General features: G+C 38.3%; 1 protein-coding gene across 4 annotated transcripts in view; it reads left to right on the forward strand.

Annotated features, from left to right (window-relative positions):
- cnot7 (CCR4-NOT transcription complex, subunit 7) overlaps positions 1-9176 on the forward strand; it is an 11713-nt gene extending 2537 nt beyond the window's left edge. Inside the window, exons 2-7 of one of the 4 annotated variants that reach the window (XM_053630747.1) lie at positions 1623-2109; positions 2303-5442; positions 6638-6799; positions 6918-7062; positions 7241-7384; positions 8170-9176. In XM_053630747.1, the coding sequence (XP_053486722.1) occupies positions 5231-5442; positions 6638-6799; positions 6918-7062; positions 7241-7384; positions 8170-8301 (795 nt within the window). In that variant the 5' untranslated portion in view covers positions 1623-2109; positions 2303-5230 and the 3' untranslated portion in view covers positions 8302-9176. Of the gene's footprint in view, positions 1-1622; positions 5443-6637; positions 6800-6917; positions 7063-7240; positions 7385-8169 lie in introns of all 4 variants that reach the window. The other 3 variants (XM_053630746.1, XM_053630744.1, XM_053630745.1) reach the window with 3 other exon arrangements.
- The last annotated feature ends 1665 nt before the right edge of the window (positions 9177-10841 follow it).

The raw sequence follows: 10841 nt of genomic DNA on the forward strand, positions 1-10841 counted from the left end.
GTAATTTTCACAATTTAAATTAACAAAAACAGATCAGTCACATGGAAAAAGTAAGTACACTCCTACATTTATCACACCTTCAAATCCATAAAATTAGAATCAGGTATTCAGGATTGGGTGCCAGTGATTAGAACCTGCTTAGGGAGTGCAGGTGGAGCCTGTCTTATTTATACCGGTCTCATATCTAGTGTCTGGTGTTCTCTTTGCTATTGAGGTGTGTGGTGTCATCATGCCAAAATCTAAAGCGTTCTATAAGGCCTTCAGAAAAAAGTTTGTGGATGCCTATGAGTCTGGCAAGGGATTTAAAAAGATTTCCAAATTATTTGAAATGCATTATTCCACTTCAAGGAAAATCATCTACAAATGGTGCAGATTTCAAGTGACTGCCAGTTTGTACAGGACTGGCCGTCCCAGCAAATATAGCTCGAGAAGGCCGTCTGATGCAAAAAGAAGTCTCCAAGAACCACAAAATTTCATCACAGGATCTGCTAGAAAGTTTTGCAACTGTTTGTGTCAAAGTGCATGCTGCTTCAATCAGAAAGAGATTGTACAAATTTGACCTGCATGGGAGGCGTGCCAGGAAAAAGCCTCTGCAAGACTACAGTTTGCCAATGAGCATATAGGCAAAGAGCAGGCCTTTTGGAATAATGTGTTCTGGACAGATGAATCAGAGATAGAGTTGTTTGGCCACAGTAACAGCACACATGTTTGACGCAGACCAAAGATAGCTTTTCAGGACAAGCACCTCATATCAACTGTGAAGCACAGTGGTGGACATGTTATGGTTTGGGGTTGCTCCACTGCCTCAGGGACTGGACAGCTTGCATTCATTGATTCAACTATGAATTCTACATCATATCAAAGAGTGCTTGAAGTTAATGTGAGGCCATCTGTCCAAAGATTAAAGTTGAACCGAAAGTGGACATTTCAGCAGGATAATCATCCTAAGCACACTATCAAATCCACCAAGGAATGGCTTGAAGAAATGGGGTGGGGTGGGGGGGGGGGCGTGGGGGGGGTCTGTGGAATGGCCTAGACAAAGCCCAGATTTGAATCCCATTTAAATGTTGTGGGGGGATTTGAAACGGGCCGTATGTAGAAGAAAATCCTCAAAAATTCTTGCAACTGAAAGAATATTGAATGGAAGAGTGGTCAAAAATTCCAGCAAGCCTGGTGGTGGACAATTATGCAAATTAAAGGGGGCAATACTATTTTCTGAGGCCAATTGTATACTTACTTTTTCCACAGAAGAATATAGCATCTATTGATATTTCTGTTGAATAAATGATTGAAAAAACAAATTTTCCTTGTGGTTTTGTTCAAGTACATCAACTTCATTAATAGGCACTGTTTCAAAGATGATCACCTATTTGCGTGTACAAATATGGCAGAAAAGCCAACAATTTCCGTGGGGTGTACTTATTTTTCACATGACTGTATATATGAGCTTAAAATGCAGACTTTCAGGTTTAATCTAAAGTTATTAAATTGGGTGACTTTGTAGGCATTAAAGCACTTTTTTTTATATGTGGTCCCCCCATTTTTAAGGACCAAAAGAAATTGACTAACATAACCATAAATAAAATTGTTATTTTTAATTCTTGGTTGCACCTCCTTTGCAGTCAATGTCTTCCTGAAGTCTGGAACCCATATACATCACCAGACGCTGGGTTTCTTCCCTGGTGATGCTCTGCCAGGCCTTTACTGCAGCTGTCTTCAGTTCCTGCTTGTTCTTGGCACGTTTTGCCTTCAGCAAGTCATATACATGCGCAATTTGATTCAGGCCCAGTGATTGACTTGACCATTGTAGAACATTCCACTTCTTTCCCTTTGATTGCTTCTGAAGTTTGCTTTGGCTCATTGTCTATCTGCATTGTGACGTGCTGTCCAATGAGTTCTTAAGCATTTGGCTGAATCTGAGCAGATAATATAGCCCTAAACACCTCAGAATTCATCTTGCTGCTTTTGTCAACAGTAGCATCATCAATAAATACAAAGGAACCATTTCCCTTGGCAGCCATACATGCCTACACCATAAGATGTGGTGGTATGCTTTGGATCATGAGCAGTTCCTTTTCTTCTCCATACCCTACTCTTCTCATCATTCAGGTGCAAATTGATCTTTGTCTCATCTCTTCATAAGATGTTGTTCCAGAAGTATACAGGCTTTAAAAAAACAATGTTATAGATGTTTTAGCAGACTCTAATCTGGTCTTCCTCTTTTGAGGCTTAACAATGATTTACATCTTGTCTCTGTATTTACTCTGGTGATATCTTCTCTTGCTTGTTGACTTTGACACAGATACGCCTACCTCCTGGATGGTGTTCTTGATGTAGCCAACTGAAAAGAATTCTTCTGTTATTCATACCAGTTGTTTTCCATGGTCTTTCTGGCCTTTTGGGGTTCCTGAGCTGAACAGTGCATTCTTCCTTTTTAAGAATGTATCAATCATTGATTTGGCCAAACCTAATATTGATTTTTCAGCCTAATGATGGCTTGTTTTACTGGCAGTGATAGCTGTTTGGACTTTTGAGAATTAACAGCAACAGATTCTAAATCCAATGCCACACTTAAAGTCTACACCTTTATCTACTTTCTTTTAAGTGAAAGAATGAGGGAGTAGCACACACTTGGCTATGGAACAGTTGAGCATATAGTTGTCCAATTACATTTGGTCCTCAAAGGGGGGTCTATACAAAAAGTGCAGTATTCCTACTTTCCTGGTGAACGTTTGCACTTTGAGCTCATATTCATTATTTAATTTCAATTCCACACGCACCATGTGTCAAGTATTTAGACCCCATGGTCTGTCTAAATACTTGATTCTGATTGGCTGAAATGTGTGCGTTCAAACTGTATAATGTACAGGTATTTCCAGTCAGTTTAATCACCTTTCTAAATTAATGTGCTGCCTGTAAATAACTGTAAACATAGTAACATACAGTTGCAGTTGCATACAGTAGTTAAACTCACAGCTTCATTATTAGTAGAGAGGGGCCCAGATGCAGGTAATTCACACACACACTCTCTCTCTCTCTCTCTCTCTCTCTCTCTCTCTCTCAAAACTATTTATTATGATTAATTCAAATAAGTGTAATCTTATCACACTACTTTCTCTGTATATGATTTGGAGTAATTGTGTAATTACTCACACAATTTTATATATACTGTGTGTATATATACACACATACACAGGTAAATCTCAAAAATACGTGAATATTGTGGAAAAGTTAATTTTTTTCCACAATTTAATTCAAGAAGTGAAACTTTAATATATTCTATATTCATTACACATAAAGTGAAATATTTCAAGCCTTTTTTTGTTTTAATCTTGATGATTATGGCTTACATCTCATGGAAATCAAAAATCCAGTATCTCAAAATATTAGAATAAATAATTTATAATACAGAAATGTCGACCTTCTGAAAAGTATGTTCATTTATGCGCTCAGTACTTGGTCAGGGCTCCTTTTGTATGAATTACTGCATGAATGTGGCGTGGCATGGAGGCAATCAGCCTGTGGCACTGCTGAGGTGTTATGGAAGCCCAGGTTGCTTTGATAGCGGCCTTCAGCTCGTCTGTATTGTTGGGTCTGGTGTCTCTCATAGATTCTCTATGGGGTTCAGGTCAGGCGAGTCGGCTGGCCAATCAAGCACAGTAATACCATGGTCAGCAAACCAGTTACTAGTAGTTTTGGCACTGTGGGCAGGTGCCAAGTCCTGCTGGAAAAGGAAATCAGCATCTCCATAAAGCTTGTCAGCAGATGGAAGCATGAAGTGCTCTAACTCATCACTGACTGTGGAAACTTCACACTGGACTTCAAGCAACTTGAATTCTGTGCCTCTCCACTCTTCCTCCAGACTCTGGGACCTTGATTTCCAAATGAAATGCAAAATTTCTTTCCTCTTCCCCATGATTGTGGTTGTGTGTACTGGACCAGACAGAGATTAAAGGCTCAGGAAACCTTTGCAGGTGTTTTGAGTTAATTAGCTGATTAGAGCTCTTCTCGGGTCGACATTTCTGTATTATAAATTGTTTATTCTAATATTTCGAGATACTAGATTTTTTATTTCCCTGAGCTGTAAGCCGTAGTCATCAAGATTAAAACAAAAAAAGTCTTGAAATATTTCACTTTGGGTAGTGAATCTAGAATATATGAAAGCTTCACTTTTTGAATTAAATTACGGGAAAAAAATTACTTTTCCAATTTTTTTGAGATGTACCTGTATGTATGTGTATATATAAAACATTATATATGCCATCTTTTATAAACCAACAAATAACCTCGGGTGACCAAAAAAAAAACACAACAGATTTCAATATGTAGTAATTTTTTCCCAAACAGTAAACCAACATCCAGAAGCCAAGTGGGTTCAGTACACCCTATAATTCTGTAGCATGTATAACCACTGTTTGCAACAATAAACTGAAGTAAATTTTTTCTGTAGGAATTTGTTTTAATCTCATTTCATTTTGGAGAAATTATGGCCTACTTCTTGCTTCAACATTGCTTCAGTTTATTTATGTTTAAGGGAATTTGTTTATGCACAGCTCTCTTATGATCCTGTCACAGCATCTCAGTAGAGTTGAAGTCTGGACTTTGACTTGGCCATTCCAACACCTTGTTGTTTTTTTTTTCATTAGCCATTCAGATGTCAAATTGCTGGTGTGCTTGGGATCATTGTCCTGTTGCATGACTCATTTTTAAGCTTAAGATTAAGCTGCTGGACAGATGGCCTCACACTTGTCTCAAGAATATTCTGATATGAAGTGGAGTTCATCATTTTCTCAATGACTGCAAGTTTTGTAGCTGCAAAACAAGCTCAAATCATCACACCTCCACCACCATACCTGACAGTTGGTATGAGGTGTTTGTGTTGATACACTGTGTTTGGTTTTTGCCCAGCATCTCCACCTAGGTCTCATCAGTCCAAAGGATAATGTTCCAGACCTTTTTGTGGTTTGTTAAGATGCAATTTTGCAAACCATAGTCATGCTTCTTTTTGTTTGTTTGTTTTGGTTTTTATGTGCGAAAAAAGGACTCTTCAATAGTCACCCTTCCCTGAAAGCCATACTTGTTCAGTCTTTCTGATTGTGCTGTCATGAACATAAACATTTAATGTGCTTACAGAGGCCTCACATGATGTAGCTCTTGGCGTTTTCTTTATGTCTCTGAGCATTAACTGTCCTTGAACTGAATTTGCTGGGACCGCCCACTCTTGGGAAGAATGGCAACTGTCTTGAAGGCTCTATTTGTAAACAATCCATCTCAGTGTAGAATGAGGAATTTCAAATTGTTTGGAGATGGCCTTATAACCCTTCCCAGATTGATGAGTAGCAACACTTGCTTCTCTGAGGTCATGGCTGATCTCCGTTCTTCTTGGCAAGATGTGTGCACACAGCTGGAGCACAAACTGACAGAAGTTCTCCTTTTATTGAGGTACTCACACTTCTTGATGATTAACTATTTTTATGCATTTCATTAGTAACACCTGGCTGCTAATGTCTCTCTTAATGATAGGAAATGAGAAGTGTGTACTTATTTTTTCCCCATCAGATTTCTGAATGTTGGTTTACTTTTTTGGGAAAAATGACCACATATTTAAATCTATTGTGTTTTTTTTATTTGTTTGTTTATAGAGGTTGGTGAGAAACAAACAATCTGTTTGTTTATACATATATAGTCACAATTAGAAAGGTGACAAAAAATGTTTTTGGGTTGTGTTTTTTGCTGGCATGGTTTGGGACACTATAGAGCAATACATTTTTATCCTGATGGGAGTGATGACAAAGCCTCCATCCACAGGACACGAGGACTCACTGAATAGTTTCATGTGTATTAAAATTCTGTAAATTGTATGCTATGACCTTTGCAGTCACCGGATCTCAACCCAATTGAACACCTATGGGAAATTTTGGATCGATTTGTTAGGCAGTGCTGTCCTCCACTAACAACACACCAGCTGGGGGAACACCTATAGGATGAATAGTGTTCATTCCCCTAGTACAGTTCTAGAGACTTGTAGAATCTAAACCAAAGGGCACTGAAGCTGTTCTGCCAGCTCATGGTTTGGTGCTTTCTCCTTTGTCACCCATTATGTGTGTTTATGTAGAATATATAGAATAAAGGTGTTTTTCCAACACACATTCAAAAGCACTTATTTAAATTCAGATTCATTTCAACTCGTTGATAAATATATGCAAAAGTCTCATCATGTGCAAAACCTGTGTGAAGATTGCTCTTTATATGCTTGTTTGAATTTAAGTTTTAATACAGATTGTGAAATAAAACAGCATATTTTTTTGTTTGTTTATTTTTTGAGGTGTTGATATAAAGAGCATAACCAAGCCAGCCTGTTCTAGTGCTTGTTTTTCTGGTCAGTGTATTTGGCATCTCATGTTGCGCAAAGTATAACCAGACAGCACAAAGGAGTGCTCCTAGCTTCATTCTAGTATTAGCTCCTGTCGGCACCATTTGTATGGCTGGAACCTTCCGTACTCTTTGAGAATGGACCATGTGCAGTTCTGATTGCTTGTGCCAAAGTGTGCAGTTGAAAAACACCTTAAGATTCTTGTGTGTTAATTCTGTGTTAAAATATGATGATGATGCCATGTGTCTGAAAAAAAAATTACAGGGAAGATATGTATGCACAGGATTCAATTGAACTACTGACTACATCAGGTCTCCAGTTCAAAAAGCATGAAGAAGAAGGCATTGAGACACTGTATTTTGCAGAGCTCCTCATGACTTCAGGTGTGGTGCTCTGTGAAGGGGTCAAGTGGCTGTCGTTCCATAGGTAATTTGACTATTCGTTTTTGGTATTGAAATAGCAATTCAATCCATTCATTTTTATACCTGAGAGATACTCGTACCTTTCCAAGTATTGTTAATTCTGTGTGTTTCTTTCTGTTTAGTGGCTATGACTTTGGATACTTGATCAAAATCTTGTCCAACTCAAAGCTGCCAGAGGAAGAAGTTGACTTCTTTGAGATTCTTCGTTTATTTTTCCCCATTATCTATGATGTGAAATACCTCATGAAGAGCTGTAAAAACCTGAAGGCATGCACACTCTTTGTATTTGAAATGTGTAGATATGATTTTAGAATCTACTGTTGCCAAAAAAAGAAAAGAAAAAGTAATTGAAGTTGTACAAGAAGTTAGGGATTGGCAAGGCTTTTAGACCGTTTTCTGAATCGCATGAAAGCACTGTGTTAAGTGATGGTTGTGTGATGTTCAGGGTGGCCTGCAGGAGGTAGCTGAGCAGCTGGATCTGGAGAGGATTGGGCCTCAGCATCAGGCAGGCTCAGACTCTCTCCTCACAGGAATGGCATTCTTTAAGATGAGAGAGGTGGGTCAGGAACTGTGCAATTCAAGTTTGCATGTGAGGACACTTTCTAACTTGTATTTTGTTTCATGGTAGCGGAAATGTAAAGGTGGATATACTGGTAGAAATGAAACACCGGTGGAAATTTTCACATACCTCTTATAATGTGGATTAGCAGACCTATTACTACAAAACATATGCAATTAGACTATCACTTATCACAAAACTCATTAGTACTGTGTTTCAGTAGAACAAATGTAGGTATTTGTCAGTTATGTTGGGGCGGTCATTTTCTTGAAACTGAATAAAAAAAAAAAATGGGGTTTTGCACTTGACCTGTCAACACAAATTAATGTTATTTGGACAGCTCAGATGAAAGAGCAGTGTATTACATTATACTCGTGGACATATTTCTACTAATATTCTGTTAATATTTACTGGTGTTCTGTCTCCTTATTAGGTATCTAATTATAAATAGTGGCATAATAATTGTTATAGTTTTGCTCGTTTGTTCATATCATTCAGCAACTGCTGCTGTGATTTTGTTCTAAAAGATTTTTACTTTAATTTTTCTTTTCCTCAAGTAATGTGTAAATGGGAGTGCATGCAGTTTTCTTATGTCTAAAATCTGCAGAGGCAGGTCATTCTGATGACCATTTACTGCCGACTGATTTCAATATATGAAGACATGCACGGGCTTTAAACCATTTTGGTTTAAAATGCTTCTAACATTGCTAAATTGTTAGAATAAAGGCAATAGTAATGTAGCGTGATTGCCAAAGCAGGTCTGATTTCTCCTATAACGTGATCTCGGTGTCCAACAGTGTTCCCTCTCATTACAGATGTTTTTTGAGGATCATATCGATGATGCAAAGTACTGTGGTCATTTGTATGGACTGGGCTCCGGTTCATCCTACGTCCAGAACGGCACCGGCAATGCCTATGAAGAGGAAGCCAACAAGCAGCAGTCATGACACAACAAGAACCAGCTCACTATAAAGAACTTCACCTGCAGGGCTTAAAACATGTTTTTTTTTTTTTAGTTTTTCATGAGATGTTCGATAGGAATTTGCACTTTAAAGCTCTAAGGAGACTCTTGGTTTTAGATGAAAAGCTAAAAAAAAAAAACTTCCTCCACTTTGTTGCCTTCTCTACGTTAATCTTTTGTCACAACACATTCCTCTTTTATCATCAGACAAGAAAAATATTGGTGTTTTATTTTCCCCCTGCAAAGCTCAGCCTAAAGCTACATTTTATGTTTTTTTTTTTATCGTTAATTTATTGCATTCATTCACACGCTTTGTTGAGTAGCACACAGGCTATTTCAACCAAAAAAAACAGTAGGCCAGTTACCTACATGTACAGTTATTCCCTGATCCAAGGAGTACCATGTCGATATCTCACAACCCGCAGTAGCTTGAGACAGATGGAGCGAGAGACAGTCACACACCGGAAGTTCCTGGCACTTGATGGCACGAGTGAAGCCTTGCACTGATTTTACCTTTATGTTGGGCTAACACAGGTTTTACCACAAAATAGGAGAGTGATGCATAACTGCCACTGTTTAATTGAACTGAGGTCACCTCTTCTGTATCAAGACTGTCTTCATTTCATTTTTAAAAAACTGACTTAAAGGTTTTGTAGAATTTTAGTATAAAATCAAAGCCTTTTATTCATTGTGCTATTTAAAAAAAAAAAAAAAAAAAAACTCTTAACCAACTCAAGTACTCTGTCAGTGGAATTATATTTACCTGTAGCACTGGTTTTTCATTCATGCATGTTTTGTGCTGTTTGGGTTTTGTTTTGTGCATGTACTGATAGCGTTTGAATAAATGCTGCGTTGAGTCATGGTCTGAGCTTTTACAGAGGTGTGAACTGCATGGACACTGCTTCTCTTCTGTTGAATGTCACCTAGTCAGTTTTCTTCCCCCGTGTGTAGAATGTCCATTTTGAGAATATGCAATAACAAAGGTGACTGTTTTTAGAGCTTTTGTAAATAAAGGCTTCAGATTTTCTATCGTCTGCAAAATTGGGAAGCATGTTTAGGTGTATTGTTTTACATACACACTTGCATGTGAATTAATGTTATTCTACAAAACAGTAGAGCAGAGATTGCTCTTAGCTTTAAGGATTTTAATGAATACATGTAGGTAGATTCTTTTAAAAATGTTTGGCCGTTTTCTTAGATCTGTCATGCAGGGGTTTTGTTTTGTTTGTTTTGACATCATTATCTATTCAAGAATATTACTATTATTTTGTGTGTGTAACATTAATACTGAATCCTAATCTGCAGGTAACACTACATGTAGGCTACAGTACATAAAACAATGGCTTTATTATTTTAACTGAACACATCCAAGTATTTTATAAGCAAATCCTTAGTAAATGATAGTCCATGAAACTATAAATCATGTAGCTTATGTTGAATATGATTAGTGCAGCTTAGTAAATGGTCTCGATAACAATGAAACTTTTGAAGCTAACCTTTTGCCATAACTTATGGCTTATGTGGTATAGTTTGTCGATCAGTGATATGTTGAAGCACTACTCTTTCTAGGATTATAAACAGGGACATAAAAACATTGCAGCACATTTATAAGGTCTTGGCATGTCTGATTTTCATATCGGTATAGTGTAAAAATACATCCATCCATCTTCTATACCGCTTATCCTTTTCAGGGTTATGGGGAAACCTGGAGCCTATCCCAGGGAGGCGGGGTACACCCTGGACAGGGTGCCAATCCATCGCAGGGCACAATCACATACACACTCACACGCCCATTCATACACTACGGACACTTTGGACATGCCAATCCGCATACCATGCATGTCTTTGGACTGGGGGAGGAAATCGGAGTACCCGGAGGAAACCCCCGCAGCACGGGGAGAACATGCAAACTCCGCACACACAGGGCCATGGCGGGAATCGAACCCCCAAGCCTGGAGGTGTGAAGCGAACGTGCTAACCACTAAGCCCTGTAAAAATACAAGATTTCCCAAAAGAAATGAGCAATAGGTCAAAGACTGAACAATAATGTGGAAAAATGTGTACAATGCCTTCCAGAATTACTGCCAATCTTCATGAAAATTAGCAAAAATAACTGGATGGCTGGATAGATGGTAGGTCAGTCGGTGCAAAATATTGATGCTGTGTTTCTTTACATATTTGTGTCTTGATTTGTATGTTTGTATGTTTGACTAATCATCTTGCTGAAAGCGCTTAAGCCAAGTCTGAACCTCCTGGCAGAGGTAACCAAGTTCTCAGCTGAAATATCCTGATGCCATCAATCTTCATAAGAGCCCTGGACCAGCAGCTGCAAAAGCACATGATGGCAATCGTAGTTCTAATGATGAGTGGTGAATCTCAGGTGTGGTATTTTCTGAGATGTTCTCAGGAACTGATACTTTATTGCAGTGATTCCAAATAGCTCGTTGTTCAGATACTACAACAATCAACAAACCCATGCAATTCTAAAACGCTGAATTAGCAGTCTGCAATCTTTTCTTTTTTCGT

Source organism: Ictalurus furcatus, chromosome 8 (genome assembly GCF_023375685.1).
Source record: "Ictalurus furcatus strain D&B chromosome 8, Billie_1.0, whole genome shotgun sequence".
In the NCBI taxonomy this organism is placed as follows: domain Eukaryota; kingdom Metazoa; phylum Chordata; class Actinopteri; order Siluriformes; family Ictaluridae; genus Ictalurus; species Ictalurus furcatus.